The following is a 22,108-nucleotide window of genomic DNA, read 5'->3' as shown; positions in this document are numbered from 1 at the left end:
TCAGTCGAGAACGGGAAGGAAATTCGCCACACTAATGGCGAAATTCCCTCCAGAAGTACACTTTATTATACAACAATATATCACAGCATTTTAAGTAATTTAAAATTAGTTCTTTGTCGTTTCACCCGCATCACATATTTATACACTTCAGCAGTCAAAATAATAATTTATTTATACTTACAGTAGCGAAAACGGATCTCAAATGGTGGAAATGGAAAAATGTCCCCTGTCTCAGTGTCAGTCCTCTCACGAAATGTGTTCCACTACTGATTGTGAAGACAAGAAGTAATTTTCTGTGCTACCACCAGATGGCAACGTAGAATGGGCATACTTTAAATCAGTTTTTCTCATGATAGCCAACAGATGGAAGTGAGTGCTATCAGGTCTGTTGCAATAGAAAGACAAATACGGCGAACTTGCCTCCCTGGCAAACATCCCTCCCTCTACCTTATATAACATGCAGATCGGCAAAACCAAGAAACGTATTGCTGAAGACGAGCAATTTGTTGACATAATGTAAATTAAAGTGTTAGTAACTTCTTTCCAAGGTACACTGACAGAAAAAAATTGCAACGCCAAGAAGCAGGTGCGACATACACGAAAGTTGGTTGGCGTCTGAAAAATGATGTCTGTTCACATTTCGCGCTACTAAGAACATGCTAATCAGGTTTTCTTTAAATACACGCTGTAATGGTAGAGAACATTAGTTAAGTCTAGGATTTGACGTGGCGATTTTATGTTATTCAGAAATGCATTTAAGACTGAGTTTGAACAAGGTCGTGTAACAGGGCTACGAGAAGACGGATGTTCCTTCTGCAACATGGCAGAAAGCCTTGGCAGGAAATTAGCCACTGTAAATGACTGCTCGCAGCGATGGTCAGGAGAATGTACGCTCGTAAGAAGAATGGACTCCGGACAGTCACCTGACACAAATCGGTTACTTCAAGGACAGCTCCGACCAAGAAGACCTGTTTTCTTTACACAAATTAATTCATTAATTAATTAATTTTTTACAGTTACTGTTGTGTCTAGACAAGACAGCCTAGACACAATGAGAGGAAGCCGAAAGGCACGCGCTTTAAAAAAAATGGTTCAAATGGTTCTGAGCACTATGCGACTTAACTTCTGAGGTCATCAGTCGCCGAGAACTTAGAACTAATTAAACCTAACTAACCTAAGGACATCACACACATCCACGCCCGAGGCAGGATTCGAACCTGGGACCGTAGCAGTCGCGCGGTTCCAGACTGAAGCGTCTAAACCGCGCGGCCACACTGGCCGGCGGCACGCGCTTAAACTCACGCAGGTTGGCGTGAGGTCTGAAACAGGATACGTAATGAATGCTATAAAGAAAAGTACGTAGCTTCTGGAATACTTAACTTTAATCCATATTTGTAGAACATCGCTCTTGATGATACATTAATAGAATCTCAATATCAATTGAATACGGCGCCTTGCTAGGTCGTAGCAAATGTAGCTGAAGGCTATGCTAACTATCGTCTCGGCAAATGAGAGCGTAGTTGTCAGTGAACCGTTCCTTGCAAAGTCGGCTGTACAACTGGGGCGAGTGCTAGGATCTGTCTCTAGACCCGCCGTGTGGCGGCGCTCGGTCTGCCATCACTGACAGTGGCGACACGCGGGTCCGTCGTATACTAGCGGACCGCGGCCGATTTAAAAACTACCACCTAGCAAGTGTGGTGTCTGGCGGTGACACCACAGTTACTACTTCATATCTAAGAATTCATCTATTGAGTAGAAGGAGTTGTCATTCAGAAATTCTTTTAATTTGATTTTAACTGTTGGTTGGCCATCTGTCAGACTTTTAATACTATTTGGCAGATGACCAAAGATTTTTGTGGCAGCATAATTCACCCCTTTCTGTGCCAAATTGAGATTTAATCCAGAATAGTGAATGTCATCCTTTCTTCTAGTGTTGTAGCTATACACTTCGCTGTTATTTTTGAATTGGGATGGGTCATTAATGACAAATTTCATAAGTGAATAAATGTATTGCGAAGGTACTGTGAATATCCCGAGTTCCTTAAATAAATGTCTGAAAGGTGATCTTGGGTGGGCTCCAGCTATTATTCTGATTACACGCTTTTGTGCAATGAATATCTTCTCTCTTAATGACGAATTGCCCCAAAATATGATGCCATATGAAAGCAGTGTATGAAAATATGCATAGTAGGCTAATTTACTGATATGTTTATCACCTAAATTTGCAATAACCCTAATAGCATAAGTAGCTGAACCTAACTGTTTCAGCAGATCGTCGATGTGTTTCTTCCAATTCAATTTCTCATCAATGCACACACCCAGAAATTTTGAGTATTCTGCCTTAGCAACAGACTTCCGTTTATAGTATATATTTATCAATGGTGTGATGCCACTTACTGTACAGAATTGTATAAACTGTGTTTTCTCAAAATCTAGTGAGAGTCCATTTGCAGAGAACCACTTAATAATTTTCTGAAAGACATTATTTGCAATTTCTTCAGCTGATTCTTGCTTCTTGGGTGTGATTACTATACCTGTATCATCACATAAAGAACTAACTATGCATCTTCATGAATATAGAGTGGCAAGTCGTTAATATATATTAAGAACAAATAGGAACCCAAGACTGAACCCTGTGGGGGGCCAGTTGAGAGCCTGCAACCAACTTGTGTGTGTGCTAGACACACTGGATCTACTACTGAAATTATCACCTGGGGTGTGATTCTGTTTGACAGGAACACTCTCGTGTTTATCCCACGCACCCTGACTGCAAAATTGTGCGTCAGTCTGGTGTTCCGGCCTAGTGGCTACCATTCATGAACTGCATTTCCGGGGATGGTTTCCAACAAGATAACCCTCGTGCACATACTGCAGCTGTAACTCAACATACTCTGCTAAATGTCGACATGTTACCTTGGCCTGTGCGATCACCAGATCCGTATCCAGTCGAACATATGCAAGACATCATCGGACGATAAATCCCTCATCATCCACAAACGGCATTAACTGTCCCTGTATTGACCAACCAGTGGCAACAGGCATGGGACTCTATCCCACATACTGACATGTGACACCTGTACAATACACTGCGTGGACGTTTCGTTTTCACGGTTGTGTTCAACTTTCTGGTGGTTACATATGCTATTGATGTTATCTGATTTCTCTTATTTTATTTTGATGATCATTCCTACCTATGTAGGTTGGGCTCAAAAAAATATTTTCGCATTCGGAAGAGAAAGTTGGTGACTGAAATTTCGTAAATAGATCTCGCCGCGACGAAAAACGTCTTTGCTTTAATGACTTCCATCCCAACTCGCGTATCATATCTGCCACACTCTCTCCCCTATTGCGTGATAATACAAAACGAGCTGCCCTTTTTTGCACCCTTTCGATGTCCTCCGTCAATCCCACCTGGTAAGGATCCAACACCGCGCAGCAATATTCTAACAGAGGACGAACTAGTGTTGTGTAAGCTGTCTCTTTAGTGGACTTGTTGCATCTTCTAAGTGTCCTGCCAATGAAACGAAACCTTTGGCTCGCCTTCCCCACAATATTATTTATGTCGTCTTTCCAACTGAAGTTGTTCGTAATTTTAACACCCAGGTACTTAGTTGAATTGACAGCCTTGAGACTTGTACTATTTATCGAGTAATCGAATTCCAACGGATTTCGTTTGGAACTCATGTGGATCACCTCACACTTTTCGTTATTTAGCGTCAACTGTCACCTGCCACACCATACAGCAAGCTTTTCTAAATCGCTTTGCAACTGATACTGGTCTTCGGATGACCTTACTAGACGGTAAATTACAGCATCATCTGCGAACAACCTAAGAGAACTGCTCAGATTGTCACCTAGGTCATTTATATAGATCAGGAACAGCAGAGATCCCAGGACGCTTCCCTGGGGAACATCTGATATCACTTCAGTTTTACCCGATGATTTGCCGTCTATTACTACGAACTGTGACCTTCCTGACAGGAAATCACGAATCCAGTCCCACAACTAGGACGATACCTCATAGGCCCGCAACTAGATTAGAAGTCGCTTGTGAGGAACGGTGTCAAAAGCTTTCCGGAAATCTAGAAATACGGAATCAACTTGAGATCCCCTGTCGATAGCGGCCATTACTTCGTGCGAATAAAGAGCTAGCGGCGTTGCACAAGAAATATGTTTTCTGAAACCATGCTGATTACGTATCAATAGATCGTTCCCTTCGAGGTGATTCATAATGTTTGAATACAGTATATGCTCCAAAACCCTACTGCAAACCGAAGTCAACGATTTAGGTCTGTAGTTTAGTGATTACTCTCTTCCTTACTAGTTTTCCCTCCTGAATCTTTGTTTTTATGCACAACGAGATACATAACCTGTATTACCTTTATATTACATTAACATCTAAGGTTGCAAAAGGCGTGAATTAAACCAGAAATCTCTTTGAAGGTTATCTGCGTTTAAAGTAATATTGCTGAATTTATTTCGCCTTTTCGTTTCTTCTGCGGTGTAATGTAATATACGTGAAATGCACCGTAAATGACGGTTTAAACTCTTGCACCACAATTTCGTACTGGAAACCGCTCCATGAAGGGTAAGTGCCGAACCGCTCTCGCCTCTGAACACAACTCCGACTGTGACGTCACTAGAAGCAGTTGCAAGGCCCTTAAGAAATAGAGGCCTCGGCACGTACATTACAGCACGTGACACTCCAGGTCTTACCAGTGCCATCAGCCATCTAGGGCGGGGAGCGAGGAACTATTTCAGATCAGTTTAATAATTCGCGTTCAAATGCATGCAAGTACTCGATACCACGTGACAAAATCGAGACCTTTAGTGGGTAATTTTTCAATGAGATATTGATTTCCCATGAGACCAGCAGGGAGCCGAACGTTCCAGAAGTGTGGTGGACAAGCCTGCTAGTGTGATGTCTCATGCTCGTTGCAGGGCCCGCATATCTCTTTGGCCCCAAAGCAGTCGAGCAACTGCTTTCACGTATTCATCAGCACAGTCCGTGACAACACAGCCGAATCTGCAGTTACGGTGGTGTCACCGTAGTAATGTTAGACTCTCATAGTTCTGCTTACAAGCCCCGGGATGAAAGCGGTCAAATCCGTATTTGTGCTCAAACCACGTGCCCCGTGTGTGCTATCCGAGTTAGTCTCTCTGACTGATCGAATTTCAGAAAGAGCGGAGGGGGGGAATTGGGAAAGCCGTTGCAGACAGCGCCTCTCTGTCGGGTAGGTGATGGCTACAATATATATATATATATAAAGAGGAGAGAAAATGTGAATATAACAAAAGAACGTCTTTGAACAGCCACCTTTAACGTACAATAACGTACAAACCACACGATTAAATATTATATTACTTATAAATTAACACATTTTTGGTCTGAACCAGTAACCAGTACAATTTCTAGATGCACTATATATATATATATATATATATATATATATATATATATATGTGTGTGTGTGTGTGTGTGTGTGTGTGTGTGTGCGTGTGTGTGTGTGTGTGTGTGTGTGTGTGTGTGTGTGTATGAAAGAAGGAAAGAGGAAATTTGAATTTTCAAAATTTTGATTCTGAACCTATACTTACTTCATGTTCAACACCTCCTGTTACAGGAAGTTTCTCCAGGATTAGTTCAAACTGAAGGAGTATCAAACGCAATGGCTACTATTCCAAAGGACTTATCTGCCAAATTGAAGGATATGCCAGCCCTGGAATCGGAAGACATAGCGGAAGCCGTTGTTTACATGTTGTCCCAGCATCCTCGCGTTCAGGTGTGTTACATGCACTATAGAATGCGAATTTGTATTCATACTCTTTATGGCTTGATATCTTTGCGTAATATTAAGGTTTCCTTATATAAAATACTTAAACAGTCCAGATGGCAATATTTTAACAATTATTGATGACTAGTTTCGGCCGAACAATCAGCTATCTTCAGATCAATTAATAAATGAGTGCAGTGTCGAATCACAAAACTGGATGAAGAACACATTGTCGTCAATATAACTATACTCTAAAATACGAGATTTCGTATATCTTTTCCTAGTACTCTCGGATAGTAATATTTGTATGGTAAACATCTACTATTAAGTAATCCAAAAGGACAAATCCAGGTATTTCTATGATTCTGCATAAAGATTACAGTGTATTTATGATGCCGTGTATGGGAAGCGATGTAGGGGAAGTTGGGTATAATCGGGTAGCTAAGCAGAAAACTAGATAACAATGACAGCTTTCATTGTTGGGACTTCACATTTATTTCAGTGAAAGATAATCAAGGCAAGAACGACATATATGAACCATGAGGATATATTTTTATGGTCTAAATTACATTTAATATAACTCAGCTCTGTGCACTATACACTTACACAACATACCCTGGGGCCAAAGGAGGTACTCTGTAAAGAACAAACTTGCATTTTTTTATATTTTTTATATTTTCCGTCTGGGGTATGGGATACACCGATACTTACGCAAGTCATCTTCGATCCAACATGTAGAAGCCTCATGGTCCCACGTCTCACACTTTATAAATACTTTACCCAATCATCTGATTTTCTTGTTAACTCTTGTTAACTCTTAGGTCTCTTTGAAAAGAAGACGTTTCATTCTCATCTTTAGAAGATCTGCTTGCCTCACACGTCTTCAGACTCTTCTGACTCTTCTTTTTACGGTGTCGACCGGGAGCCTCCCATAAACCATGGACCTTGGCGTTGGTGGGGAGGCTTGTGTGCCTCAGCGATACAGATTAGCCGTACTGTAGGTGCAACCATAACGGAGGGGTATCTGTTGAGAGGCCAGACAAACCATGGTTCCTGAAGAGAGGCACCAAGCGTTTCAATACTTTCAGGGCTAACAGTCTGGATGATTGACTGATCTGGCCTCGTAACATCAACCAAAACGGCCTTTCTGTGCTGGTACTGCGAACGGCTGAAAGTAAGGGGAAACTACAGCCATAATTTTTACAGAAGACATGCAGCTTTACTGTGTAGTTTAATGAGATGGCATATTCTTGGGTAAAATATTCCAGAGGTAAAATAATCCCCCATTCGGAACTCCGGGCGGGGACTACTCAGGAGGACGTCGTAAAGCTGGCGTTATACGGATTGGAGCGTGGAATGTCAGATCCCTTAATCGGCAGGTAGGTTAGAAAATTGAAAAATGGAAATGGATAGGTTAAAGCTAGATATAGGGGGAAAGTGATGTTCCGTGGAAAAAGGAACAAGACTTCTGGTCAGGTAAGTGGTTATACATATAAAATCAAATAAGGGTAATGCAATAGTGGGTTTGATAATGAATAAAAGTAGGAACACGGATAATATACTACGAACACCATAGTGAACGCATTAGAAAATAGACGGGAAGCCCACGACTGCCAGAGTAGTTCACGTTTATATGCCACTAGCTCTGCAGATGATGAACAGACTGAAGAAATGTACGATGCTATAAAAGAAATTATTCAGATAGGTAAGGAAGACGAAAGTGTAGTAGTTATGATGGGCCTGAAATTCGCTAGAGGGAAAAGAAGAGAAGGAAAAGTAGCAGGTGAATATGGAATGGGAGTAAGGACTGAAAGAGGAAGCCGCCTGCAAGAATTTGCACAGAGCATAACTTAATCTAGAGCTAACACTTGGCTCAAGAATCATGAAAGAAATCTGTATACATGGAAGAAGCCTGGAGATACTGGAAGGTTTCAGATAGGTTATATAATGGTAAGACAAACATTTAGGAACCAAGTTTTAAATCGTAAGACATTTCCAGGGGATACGTGGACTCTGACCACAATTTATTGGTTATAAACACTAGACTAAAACTGAAGAAACTGAAAAAGGTAGAAATTGAAGACGATGGGACCTGGATAAACTGAAAGAACCAGAGGCTGCAGAGAGTTACAAAGCGAGCATTAGGGAACGATTGACAAGAACAGGGGAAAGAGAGAGAGTAGAAGAAGAATGGATAGCTTTGAGAGCTGAACTAGTGAAGGCAGAAGAAGATCAAGTATGCAAAAAGACGAGGGCTAGTAGAAATCCATGGGTAAAAGATGAGATATTCAGTATAATTTATGAAAGGAGGAAACATAAAAACACATGGTGCTGTCTTCCTGCTGTGTTGTATTTACAGTGCCTGTTTTTCTTTACAGTTTATCAACTGCAACCATATACAACTTGTTGTTGTTGTTGTTGTTGTTGTTGTGGTCTTCAATCCTGAGACTGGTTTGATGCAGCTCCCCATGCTACTCTATCCTGGGCAAGCTTCTTCATCTCCCAGTACCTACTGCAACCTACATCCTTCTGTATCTGTTTAGTGTATTCATCTCTTGGTCTCCCTCTACGATTTTTACCCTCCACGCTGCCCTCCAGTACTAAATTGGTGATCCCTTGATGCCTCAGAACATGTCCTACCAACCGATCCCTTCTTCTAGTCAAGTTGTGCCACAAACTTCTCTTCTCCCATATCCTATTCAATACCTCCTCATTAGTTATATGATCTACCCATCTAATCTTCAACATTCTTCTGTAGCACCACATTTCGAAAGCTTCTATTCTCTTCTTGTCCAAACTAGTTATCGTCCATGTTTCACTTCCATACATGGCTACACTCCATACAAATACTTTCAGAAACGACTTCCTGACACTTAAATCTATACCTGATGTTAACAAATTTCTCTTCTTGTCCAAACTAGGTATCGTCCATGTTTCACTTCCATACATGGCTACACTCCATACAAATACTTTCAGAAACGACTTCCTGACACTTACATCTATACTCGATGTTAACAAATTTTCCTGTAGGCAGTATCTATCTTACCCCTAGTGAGATAAGCCTCTACATCCTTGCCATTGCCCGTCTACATTTTATATCCTCTCTACTTCGACCATCATCAGTTATTTTGCTCCCCGAATAGCAAAACTCCTTTACTACTTTAAGTGTCTCATTTCCTAATCTAATTCCTTCAGCATCACCCGACTTAATTCGACTACATTCCATTATCCTCGTTTTCCTTTGGTTGATGTTCACCTTATAACCTCCTATCAAGATACTATCCATTCCGTTCAAATGCTCTTTCAAGTCCTTAGCTGTCTCTGACAGAATTACAATGTCATCGGCGAACCTCAAAGTTTTTATTTCTTCTCCGTGTGTTTTAATACCTACGAATTTTTCTGTTGTTTCCTTCACTGCTTGCTAAATATACAGAATGAACCACTGCTTCCCTTTCATGTCCCTCGACTCTTATAACTGCCATTTGGTTTCTGTACAAATTGTAAATAGCCTTTCGATCCCTGTATTTTACCCCTGCCACCTTCAGAATTTGAAAGAGAGTATTCCAGTCAATATTGTCAAAGGCTTTCTCTAATCTACAAATGCTAGAAACGTAGGTTTGCCTTTCCATAATGTATTTTTCAAGTAGGGTCAGTATTGCCTCACGTGTTCCAATATTTCTACGGAATCCAAACTGATCTTACCCGAGGTCGTCTTCTACTAGTTTTTCCATCCGTCTGTAAAGAATTCGCGTTAGTATTTTGTATCCGTGACTTATTAACCTGATTGTTCGGTAATTTTCACATCTGTCAGCACCTGCTTTCTTTGGGATTGGAATTATTAAATTCTTCTTGAAGTCTGAGGGTACTTCGCCTGTCTCATACATCTTGCACATCAGATGGTAGAGTTTTGTCAGGACTGGCTCTCCCAAGGCTGATGGAATGTTGTCTACTCCCGGAGCTTTGTTGCGACTCAGGTCTTTCAGTGCTCTGTCAAACTCTTCACGCAGTATCGTATCTCCCATTTCATCTTCATCTACATTCTCTTCCATTTCCATAATATTGTCCTCAAGTACATCGCCCTTGTATAGACCCTCTATATACTCCTTCCACCTTTCTGCTTTCCCTTCTTTGCTTAGAACTGGGTTTCCATCTGAGCTCTTGATATTCATGCAAGTGGTTCTCTTTTCTCCAAAGGTCTCTCTAATTTTCCTGTAGGCAGAATCTATCTTACCCTAGTGAGATAAGCCTCTACATCCTTACATTTGTCCTCTAGCCATCACTGCTTAGCCAGTTTGCACTTCCTATCAATATCATTTTTGAGACATTTGTATTCCTTTTTGCCTGCTTCACTTACTGCATTTTTGTATTTTCTCCTTTCGTCAATTAAATTCAATATTTCTTCTGTTACCCAAGGATTTCTACTAGCCCTCGTCTTTTTACCTACTTGATCCCCTACTGCCTTCACTATTTCATTCCTCAAAGCTACCCAATCTTCTTTTACTGTATTTCTTTCCCCCATTCCTGTAAATTGTTCCCTTATGCTCTCCCTGAAACTCTCTACCACCTCTGGTTCTTTCAGTTTATCCAGGTCCCATCTGTGTAAATTCCCACCTTATGGCAGTTTCTTCAGTTTTAATCTACAATTCATAACCAATAAATTGTGGTCAGAGTCCCCATCTGTCCCTGGAAATGTCTTACAATTTAAAACCTGGTTCCTAAATCTCTGTCTCACCATTATATAATCTATCTGAAACCTGTCAGTATCTCCAGGCTTCTTCAATGTATGCAACCTTCTTCTATGATTCTTGAACCAAGTGTTAGCTATGATTAAGTTGTGCTCTGTGCAAAATTCTACCAGGCGGCTTCCTCTTTCATTTCTTAGCCCCAATCCATATTCATCTACTACGTTTCCTTCTCTCCCTTTTCCTACTACGGAATTACAGTCACCCATGACTATTAAATTTTCATCTCCCTTCACTACCTGAATAATTTCTTTTATCTCATCATACATTTCTTCAATTTCTTCGTCATCTGCAGAGCTAGTTGGCATATAAACTTGTACTACTGTAGTAGGCGTGGGCTTCGTGTCTATCTTGGCCACAATAACGCGTTCACTGTGCTGTTTGTAGTAGTTTACCCACACTACTATTTTTATTCATTATTAAACCTACTCCTGCATTACCCCTATTTGATTTTGTATTTATAACCCTGTATTCGCCTGACCAAACGCCTTGTTCCTCCTGCCATCGAACTTCACTAATTCCCACTATATCTAACTTTAACCTATCCATTTCCCTTTTTAAATTTTCTAACCCACCTGCCCGATTAAGGGATCTGACATTCCATGCTCCGATCCGTAGAACGACGATTTTCTTTCTCCTGATAACGTCCTAATGAGTAGTCCCCGTCCGGAGATCCCAATGGGGGACTATTTTACCTCCAGAATATTTTACCCAAGAGGACGCCATCATCATTTAACCATACAGTAAAGGTGCATGCCCTTGGGAAAAATTACAGCTGTAGTTTCCCCTTGCTTTCAGCCATTCGCAGTACCAGCACAGCAAGGAACTTAATATAAAGAAAATATTTACATAAAAATTGTGATTTCCTAACTGTTATAGCTATGCCTGAAATTAATTAATTTTATGTGAAAGGTTGTGTGTGTGTGTGCGTGTGTGTGTGTGTGTGTGTGTGTGTGTGTGTGAGTGTGCGTGTATTTACATGATGTTTCACTTACGTTTTCTGTTTTCCTCATTTTCTTTACTATCAAATTCTGTGTATTGTGTTGTCACTGGCACTGTTTACCAACTGTAAAAACAAGATGGGTGACAGTCGAACAGATGATGGTGTTAAAACAAGATGGTGGACAGTGGAACAGTTGAAGATGTCATTGGCAGTTGTTTTGAGTAAATATTTTGTTTACATTAAGTTGTATGTGGTTGCAGATGACAAATGGTAAAGAAAAACAGGCACTGTAAGAATGTAATATAGCAGGAAAACCGCATCATCTGGTAAGAAGGTATGAGTACGTAATTTTATGTGCTCTTCAGAAATGTGTAATTAAGATTTAAAAACTAACGTTTAAATGTATATAAACAGTAAAGAAGTTTGCTTATGTTTACCAACACCCACTGATGATGCTGCAATTGCAGTGAAACTTGTCTGGGACAAACAACAAAATTGTGTTTTGCTAAAGGTTGACCCTACCCAAAAACATATCTATTGTTAAAGCAAACACAGACGAAAGAACTTCAACCTGAAGATGAATTTCGATCTCTAGGCAGCAACGTAACCCATCATGGACAGACAAAGATGTATATAAAAAGCAAAACAGCACTGGCGAAAAGGACATTCCTGGCCAAGAGAAGTCTACCAGTATCAAACATTGGACGAAATTTGAGGAAGAAATTTCTGAAAACGTAGTTGAACACAGTACTGTATGATAGTGAAACATGAACTGTGTGATAACCAGGAGAGAAGATCATCGTAGCATTTGAGATGTGGTGTTACAGAAGAATGTTAAAAAATTGGGTGGGCTGTTAAGGTAAAGAGGTTCTTGGCAGAATTGGAGAGGAAAGAAACATGTGGATAACATTGAGAGGAAGAAGGGACAGGCTGATAGGACGTCTCTTAAGACATCAGGGAATAACTTCCATAGTACTAGAAGGAGTCGTAGAAGATAAGCACTGTAGAGCAAGACAGAGATTGGAATACATCCAGCAAGTAATTGAGGACGTATTTTGCAACTACTACCTTGAAAAGAATAGGTGAAGAGGTTTGCACAGGAGAGGAATTCGGGGCAGGCCGCATAAAACCAGACAGAAGACTGATGACACAAAAAAAGCCTACGACAATGATAATATGCGGAATGGATTGCAAACCTCACATTGTTGAAGGGACGAATTCTGACAAACACACACTAGTTCACTAATCTCATTCACATTAAATAAAACGCTTGATGAGGATAATCCATTGTGGCATTGAAAGAATCACAAGGATAAACTTCTCAATTTTTTTAGAGCACTGCCAATCTCACATCTGTTTTCAAGCTGTTTTCCAGACTGTTTACCTTTACAGTTGAAAGCGCTGCTGTGCATTTGTAGATGGAACTGACTGATCTGCAGTGTAGTTCTCGTTTCATAGACAAACCATTTTACGTTAAAATTGTCCAGGATATCTACATTGTTTTCCTGAAGTAAAGTTTCCACATCTCCAAATTAAGTTGTTAAACTGATACCACACTTCGCTCACCATATGCATGTGAAAAGCCTTTTCTCGACTATGAAACTAAATAAATCAGAACTACATTGCAACATGAGTGCGAAAATTTGTGAAATCGTCTGTGTCTGTCCACATGCCGAGAGTTCGTTTCAGATAAAAATTATACTATGTATTCTTGGGTGTCAAAAATAATTAAATAATACCGAAAATTTGTTTTGTGGTTGAGAAATGTGAAATGCAGAACCAAGTCATTGCAGTGCGACTCCTTTGCCAATTACATGCAGTACCTTTACAGTTTTCTCCCTCCTAATGCTTAGAGGATGGAGTGCTATTCATTGCAGTGGTGTTTGTAGGTTGTCACAGTTCCAGTAGCAAAGAGGATGGTGCATTAGTTTGAAAATTTCCGTGTACTAAAAAGAGATTGTCAACACTCACAGCAGGTACTGACAAACATGTCGTAAAGATCTGACAGCTGATTCCTTAGTCACGATAATGCTCGGCGCCACCAATCAAATATTTGGCTTTTATATTTAGTTGTAATAGGCTCCAAAAATTCTACTTCACACATCCTGTATCCTCAGACATTGTTACTTGTGACTATGCATTATTTATGCAATGACTCATCTGGAAGGAGAGTAATTTTCTATGGACAAAGGGCTACTATAGTCTTGCGATTGTTAACAAGCCCACTTGTCAGAAAACGTCTGGCGAGAAAAATGCTTTATTGAGTGGACTCCATTGATAACACATGAACTAAGTATAATGGAAGTTATTTTAAAAAACTGGGGCTGTCTTACAAACAATGTTTCCTAATTACCTCTGAATTAAGTTCATACTTAATGACACTGAGAGTCTGACAACGCCTCTTCTCAGGAAATCAAGCTATTATTTATAAAAATAATAAAAATAATGTTCTTCTACTACATCCTCTGCAATTTTGTTACTAGGCTAATTGTGATCTGTTACGTGTTCCATCTTCCTCTTGGTCTACCTGGATCTGTTTTGCCTTCTCGTTTAAAGTTCCTATTCTTTTGCACTCCACATTTCCAACTCCTTACGAATATCTTCATTTCGCATTTTATCTGTTCTCTTTCATTCCTTCACCTCTCTAATAAATCTCGTTTTTATTCCTTGTATCTGATTTCCTTGCCTTTTGTTCAATACCGATGATTCACTTCCGGTTCACTCCCATGTAACAGATATGGCAAAGCGTTTTATAAAATTACAGTCCTGTTTCTTTTTTACATGTGTAAGCTTGTAAAGGCATAAAACTTAATCACTTGCAAGACCTTAACACCATTCTCACTTCTTGTTGCAGGTGCACGATGTAATTGTGATGCCAACTGGCCAATCGATCTAAGATAAAGATAGATGCTGTATCCATCTGTTAACGATCGCGTAACGTTAATATTTCTCAGTGCTGGTATGAGAACAATAATGCTATATTGCTATTGTATAGTTGGAAATATTTTATACAATAAATAGTTCCTTGTTAAATAGTGTCTTTGTGTGTGTTATTTTTTTATACCCAGCCACATTTCCCATAAATCTGTCCAAGTATACTAAATTTTAAAACGTTCTTCTACAGAACGCTAGCGTGTACATTGTTTTGATAACTTACATCATTCAAAGTCGTTTCAAGGCAAGAGGACGTAGGTACTCGATAATTTCTTGCATTTATTGTGACATATTGGACGTTTATTCTCCCTGTGGTGTTTCACCATAGACCCCAAAAAATGTCTGTAAGACGACAAGCGAAATTTCTAAAACAGTTGGTTCCATTTTTAGCGATATTTTAGGTTCACAATAATAACCACAGGGTAATACTTCGCAAGTGTTATTTAGTACAACGTGCCAAAAAGTGACTACTAATTTAGCTGTAATTTCTGCACAAGTAGATACAAGGCACAAACTGAACAAGCCGTCGACTTTTCACTTTTCACACGTACACACTGTTGTGAGTTGGCAGGAGAGCCAACACCATGTTATTAGAGAAAGCCGAAAGGCACGCGTTTTAGCTCACGCAGGCTGGCGTGAGGTATGATTCAGTATCAATTGTAACTGGTAATGGCGCCTTGCTAGGTCGTAGCAAATGACGTAGCTGAAGGCTATGCTAACTATCGTCTCGGCAAATGAGAGCGTATTTTGTCAGTGAACCATCGCTGACGAAGTCGGTTGTACAACTGGGGCGAGTGCTAGGAAGTCTCTCTAGACCTGCAGTGTGGCGGCGCTCGGTCTGTAATCACTGATAGTGGCGACACGCGGGTCCGACGTATACTAACGGACCGCGGCCGATTTAAAAATTACCACCTAGCAAGTGTGGTGTCTGGCGGTCACACCACATTCCTCCCCCGCAAATCGGTGCACGGTTATGGCATAAGGCTTCCGCCCGCCGTGGGGAGGACCCCATGTTGACGTATGTGACGAGGTGGGGAACCTAACAACAGGCGAGGCTGTGCCACCCGCAACCTGCCATTCGGACCGCGGGGAGCTAGGAAACGCCTGAAAACCTGCTCCAGGGTGCACGCCAACATGCGGTGTATGCGCCCGCAGAAAGACAGGAGGGGCCGAAGGGTCGACCTCCATCGGGCCGGGGCATCCGACGGGCGAAGACGACATATGGACCAGAGCGGGCAAGAGTTCAATGTCGGAGGTCAACTGGTCACGGGAAGCGATCGGCGGCGCGTGACCCAGGGAGGCGCCCGGCGGTTGCAGAGACGCGTCCACTGCGGGCGTCGCCGGCGGGAGAACAGGCGGCAGCGGCGGCGGCGGCGCGTCACTATGGGGCAAAATGGAAGGCGGCGTCGGTAACACCTGGGGCTGAGGCGAGCCAGTAGATGGGTCCCCAGGGCGCTGACCGGACGGCACCGTCGCTGAAAGGAGACGGGGAGCGGCAGATCCCGTGCGACGACAGAGGCGCAGCTGATTGAGATGCCGTCGCACCTCACTAGAGGCTCCCAAAACCAGATACATAGCGCGGCCGAGGCAGATAAGAATGCGCCCTGCGAGCCAACGCCGTGAACCTCGATAGTGGCGGTAGTAGACAACGTCGCCTGGAGAAAAGCAAAGACATCAGGGTGCGATGGGGGCGACCGTGAAGCAACTCTGCCGGCGAGCGACCATCTCGGAGCTGAGAGCGATACGAGGACAAAAAGAGCAATAACGTGTCCTCCCGAGGATGTGACTCTTTCAACTTCAACATCTGTGACTTGAAAGTCCTGACCAATCGTTCAGCGGCACCATTTGACTGTGGCGAAAACGGCGCGGACGTCAGATGTTGAATACCATTGGCCTTGCAGAATGACTGAAATTCTGCGGACATGAATTGTGGGCCATTGTCGCAAACAACAGTCTGTGGAAGACCTTCAATGCAAAAGATAGCAGATAACGCTTGGATGGTGGCAGATGACGTCGTGGAAGACATCCGGACAACAAAAGGAAAATTACTGAATGAACCTACCACAACTAACCATTGAGCATTCCAGAATGGACCAGCAAAATCGATGTGTAAACGTTGCCAAGGGGAAGTGGCTTTTGGCCATGCAAAGAATTTCCGCGGTGGTGCTGATTGTTGTTCGGCACACACCCTGCAAGAAGAGCACATATTCGTAATCGCGGCATCGATTCCGAACCAAGTAAAGTGCTGACGAGCAAGTTGTTTCGTACTCACTATACCCCAATGTCCTTGGTGGAGAAGCTGTAAGACAGAGGACTGTAACGAACGTGGGACCACGACCCTGGACTGATCATTATCAGAACGCAACAGCAAAACACCACGTCGTACAAAAAGTCTCTCCTGGTGAGCAAAAAATCGGAGAACCAACGGATCCCCGATCCGTGACTTTTACAAGGGCCATTGCGTAGCAACAAAACGCAGAACGTTAGCAAGGACAGGGTCGGCAGCTGTGGCTGGAGCTACACGACGAAAATCAAACGGAAACGATTCGACCACATCATCGGTGTCCGAATCAATGAACATGCAAGCAAGTTCGGAGGAATCGAATGCTCTATCCTCAGCAACAGGCAAACGGGACAACGCATCGGCGTTTCCGTGCTTAGCAGTGGACCGATACAAGATATCGTAGCGGTACTGCGAGAGGAAAATAGACCAGCGAATGAATTTCTGCGCTGTACGCGGAGGTACAGGCTTGTTCGGATGAAAAAGCGATGTCAAAGGTTTGTGGTCTGTGAGGATGGTAAAGTGACGACCATACAAGAAATCATGAAACTTTGTAACACCAAATACAAGAGCCAATGCTTCTTTCTCGGTCTGCGAATAATTTCTTTGCGCAGAAGAGAGCAATTTGGACGCAAAGGCAATAGGGCGATCGTGCGAACCATCTTTGTGCGCAAGCACAGCACCGATCCCGAAATGCGATGCATCCACTATCAACAAAAGGGGGTTCTGGGGATCGAATGGCGTAAGGCAAGTATTGTAAAGCAACGCCGATTTCAATCGGCGAAAGGCGTGTTCGCATTCCATCGTCCAGTCGAACGGAACACCTTTACGGCGTAAGCGATGAAGCGGAGCTGAAATGGAAGAGGCATGGGGAACATAGCGATGATAATAGTTAATTTTTCCCAGCACACTCTGTAGCTGCTTCAAATTCTGTGGTGAAGGCTAGTCTTGTACGGGACGGAGGTGCTCGGGACTGGGATGTATGCCTTGGGCATTGAGTACATGTCCCAGGTATGACAAGTCACGAGCAAAAAACACACATTTGTCCTTCCGCAAGAGAAGACCATTTTGTCGCAAGACCTGTAATTATGTTCTGAGATTAGCTAAATGTTCTTCTTCCGTCTTTCTGGAGATCACAATATCGTCCAGATAGTTTGCTGCAGTAGGGACCGACGCACAAACAGTTCGTAGATATTGCTGAAACAATGCAGCAGTGGAGGCACACCTGAATGGCAGTCGTTTGAATCGATACAAACCGAGATGCGTGTTAACCACCAAAACGCGCTGGGATTCTCCGTCCACCGGTATTTGCAAGTACGCATCTGCTAGGTCCAACTTCGAAAAATATGTACCTGGGCACAGTTTGTCAAATAGATCTTCCGGGCGGGGTAAAGGAAAAGTCGCAGTCACTAGTTGTGGATTCACTGTTGCCTTGAAGTCCACACAAAGTCTCAATTTTCCGGAAGGTTTTGGCAAAATTACTAAGAGTGATGCCCAGAGAGAAGCCTGCACACGTTCAGTTACACCTTGTGATTCCAAATCGTGTAATGTTTTTGCGACCTCATCACGCAATGCGTGGGGAACATTGCGCGCTCTGAAAAATTTCGGTTGCACGTTTACTTTCAGTTCCAAATGTGCTTTATAGTTCTTAGCGCAACTGAGGCTGGGTGCAAAAATGTCTGCAAATTCTTCACATAGACGAGAAACACTGTCGGAAGGCACAGTCTGGTTCACTGATAGGACCTGATTTACTATAGACAAGTTAAACAACTGAAGTAAATCGAAACCAAACAAGTTCACTGCAGAAGAAGAATGAAGGACGTAAATTGACACAAGTTTTGTTTGTCCCTTGTATGTTGCAAGAACGCTGCACTGTCCTAACACAGGGAGCTCTTGACCTGAATAGGTAGTTAACTTAACAGTTACGGCACGCCCTTCAACAATTCTTTTCAATATAGATGCATATGGGCGCCAACGCAGCCAATCAAATTCCTCAAATAATATTACATGATGAATGCGGCTATCGTACCCACCAAATCCGAATTCGGAACAAAATGGCAAATACATGTGTTGCTTCCAGGAAATAACTTTTTCAATAAGGGTGGATTTGCCAATGTTTGTATCTCCATAAAGATACAACTGCTTTTTACATACCACCTTGGACCGAAAGGCCTCATTATACCAGCGGACCACGCGGCCTGCCCAGCCATTGTACGTAAGATGGCACTCCGTTAAACAACGTGCAACGCACTTCTTGGACTGAAATGATTCGAAATACTTTTCAATAACACAGCAGTTTGTAAGTGTCTTGATTGATCAGTGAAACTGCAGCCTCGGTATCGAACTGGAATGGTATCCCTTTGCCGTTAATGTCCAAGTCCACAAAAAGTTCATAGCCCTGCTGACGACAAGAGCGACTGTCTCGTGCAACGTGAACTGACACTGATACAAAATCACTTGCGACTTGACGGGATTTCCTGCGATGTCGGCGCACACTATTTGTGGGACGAACACAGTCACTGTTAGAGAGAGTGGCACTGGGCAAAGTGTCGCGATCCTGAGTATCCTTGGTTCGATTCCGATTCCGGCGCGAAGCAAAGGGCCTGGAATGGTTTTGAGCTTCTGATCTGAGCTTTTTCTGGCAAACACTTTGAACATGTCCTTTTTTATTACAGTAAAAGCAAATAGCTTGTCGTGACGGGCAATTCTCACGCGAATGTCTAGTAGCACACCACAGGCATAATTTTAGCACTGCATTTGCTTGCCGGCGTGGTACATGTGGCTGAGAGCCTGGCGACAGCATCGCGGCCAGGAGCAAGGAATGTTTACTGTTCCGTGCAGCTCGCCCGGCGGGCCGGTTAACCTGACACACGGGCGGCGAAGTTTCAAATGATTCGTGAGCGAAGTCAAGTGTGTCCTGCCGATCCATCACTTGTTGAAGGGGGGAATTGACTAGTTTCTAAATCTGTTCCCGTATACGAACATCAGAAATGTTCTGTGCAATTGTATCACGTACCATAGCATCTGAATAAGGGAGTCCACATTGACACTCAAAAGCACAATCCCTAGTAAGGCCTTGCAAGGTTGCAACCCACTCCCTATTAGTCTGACCTGCGGTACGTTTGGTACGTAAGAAGGTGTACCGTTTGGTGACGACATTGACTGAGTCTTTGAAATATGCATCTAATGCAGACAAAATTTCGTCGTAGGACTGAGTTGCTACGTCGCGTCGGGGAAATAATTTGACTATCACACGGTACGTGGTCACCCCATTGGAAGATAACAAAAAAGGCTGCCGCTCATTACCATGAATTCTGTAGGTGGCGAGATGGAATCCAAATTGGCGTGACCACTCCGTCCAGCTTTCCAGTGCAGCATCAAAAAGACGAAAAGTTGGTGCAACTGCGTGTTGTGGCTGCGTTAGCGGTGGAGCGGCAGCTGCCGCGTCGTTTTGCATTGCACTTTGACCCTGGACGAGCTGTCCAAGGGCATCCAGTAAGGCCTGCGTCTGCTGATTCTGTAAGCGATAAAATTCGGACAGTACATCTGGAGATGGTGGCGAAGCCATTACACAAGTAAATCAGGGCACTATACTGACACCGTGTTATTAGAGGAAGCCGAAAGGCATGCGTTTTAACTCACGCAGGCTGGCGTCAGGTATGATTCAGTATCAATAGTAACTGAACATGGCGCCTTGCTAGGTCGTAGCAAATGACGTAGCTGAAGGCTATGCTAACTATCGTCTCGGCAAATGAGAGCGTATTTTGTCAGTGAACCATCACTAGCAAAGTCGGCTGTACAACTGAGGCGAGTGCTAGGAAGTCTCTCTAGACCTGCAGTGTGGCGGCGCTCAGTCTGTAATAACTGATAGTGGCGACACGTGGGTCCGACGTATACTAACGGACCGCGTCCGATTTAAAGGCTACCACCTAGCAAGTGTGGTGTCTGGCGGTGACACCACACACACATAGACACGGACTCGGAACTTCATATTTTTGTGTACCTTATGTTATTGTTGTTGTCCGTGTGGTCTGCAGATTGATCTGACGTAGCTTTTCACGTTAGACTAAGCTAACAAACCTGTTCATCTCTGTGTCACTACTGCAACCTCGAATAAGTATTTAAGCCTCGGTCTTCCTTTTTTATAACCCTCCAGCATCAAACTGACAATTCCTTGATGTCTCAACATGTCTTATCAATCGAACCCTTTTTTTACACAAGTTTTTCCATGAATTTCTTTTTACCCCAACTGTCTCAGTACTTCTTCATTAGTTATCGGAATCATCCATGCAACATTTGGTATTCCCTTCTTATCAGATACATTAATCGTTCACTTTTCAGTTCCTCCAGGCAAACACTTTCAGGAAAGACTTCCCGTCACTTGCTGCATTCAGTGTTAACAAATTTCTTCTTCTTAAAAACGCCTTTCATGCTTTTGCCAGTCCACATTTTATATTCGCTGGCGTCGTCAGTTATTTGCCGCCCAAATAGCGAACATCATCTACTACTTTTAGTGTCTCAATATCGTAGTTAATTCTATCAGCATAATCTGATTTAATTCGACTACGTTCCATTAATCTTCGTTCAGGTTTGTTGATATTCATTTTGCAACCCCTCTTCAAGCATCGGCAGTTGCTCCAAGTCCTTTGCTGTCTGTGACAGAATTACAATGCCATTGGCTAACCTAGAACTTCTTATTTCTTCTTCCTAAACTTCAATCCCTGTTCGAAATTTCTCGTTGCTGCCCTGAACTGCTCGCTCATAGTACAGATAAAATAACGCAAGGCCAACGCTACAACCCTGTCTCGCACCTTTGGCCAAGTTCTGCCTTGCTATCATGTTCATCGAGTTTTATAACTGCAGTCTGGTTTCTATACAAGTTGCAGAAAATGTTTCGCTCCTTTCTCTCTTAAAAATAGCTCCACTCTTCTGGTTTGTTACCATTGTTTTCAGGAGGTTGGTTCTCTGGCAACTGACAGAACTGGAAATCAGTACTGGAAATCTCCCCCCCCCCCCCCCCCCCCCACAAATAATCCTATTTCACACTCACTCTGCTCCATCTCCAGTTCATCCGGTATTTCACTGCGTCTGTATGGGTGAGAATGGCACACGTATCCAAAATCGATGCTTAGCTAATAAAACCAATCAGAATAATATCTGGAACGGTTACACAGACCTACACCTGTTTAATGGCTACCTGTGCTCGCTAATATAGGAGCACCTGAAATCAGAAGAAATCAAATACTATTCAGACAAAATAGTGAAATATTGTCGAACCTAACTCTTTGTAATACTAGGACCTAACCCTATGACAAATATGTGAATGGATGTTGCCCTGCGATCCAGGAAGTTAACGGAAATGATTGTGGAATAGAAGAGAGGTGAAGAATAGAAGCCTGGGTGATGATCCAAACATACCGGTCGAGAGCTTTAACCT

The 22,108-nt window shown here is 42.6% G+C and overlaps 1 protein-coding gene across 1 annotated transcript in view; it reads left to right on the top strand.

Annotated features, from left to right (window-relative positions):
• LOC124776574 (dehydrogenase/reductase SDR family member 11-like) overlaps positions 1-14,494 on the top strand; it is a 72,366-nt gene extending 57,872 nt beyond the window's left edge. The window contains exons 5-6 of the mRNA XM_047251621.1: positions 5,622-5,780; positions 14,311-14,494. Coding sequence (XP_047107577.1) covers positions 5,622-5,780; positions 14,311-14,352 — 201 coding nt within the window. The 3' untranslated portion in view covers positions 14,353-14,494. The remainder of the gene's footprint in view (positions 1-5,621; positions 5,781-14,310) is intronic.
• The last annotated feature ends 7,614 nt before the right edge of the window (positions 14,495-22,108 follow it).

Source organism: Schistocerca piceifrons, chromosome 2 (genome assembly GCF_021461385.2).
Source record: "Schistocerca piceifrons isolate TAMUIC-IGC-003096 chromosome 2, iqSchPice1.1, whole genome shotgun sequence".
Classification (NCBI taxonomy): Eukaryota; Metazoa; Arthropoda; class Insecta; order Orthoptera; family Acrididae; genus Schistocerca; species Schistocerca piceifrons.
Note: the sequence above shows the minus strand (reverse complement) of the source record. Positions and strands in the feature narration are given on the sequence as shown.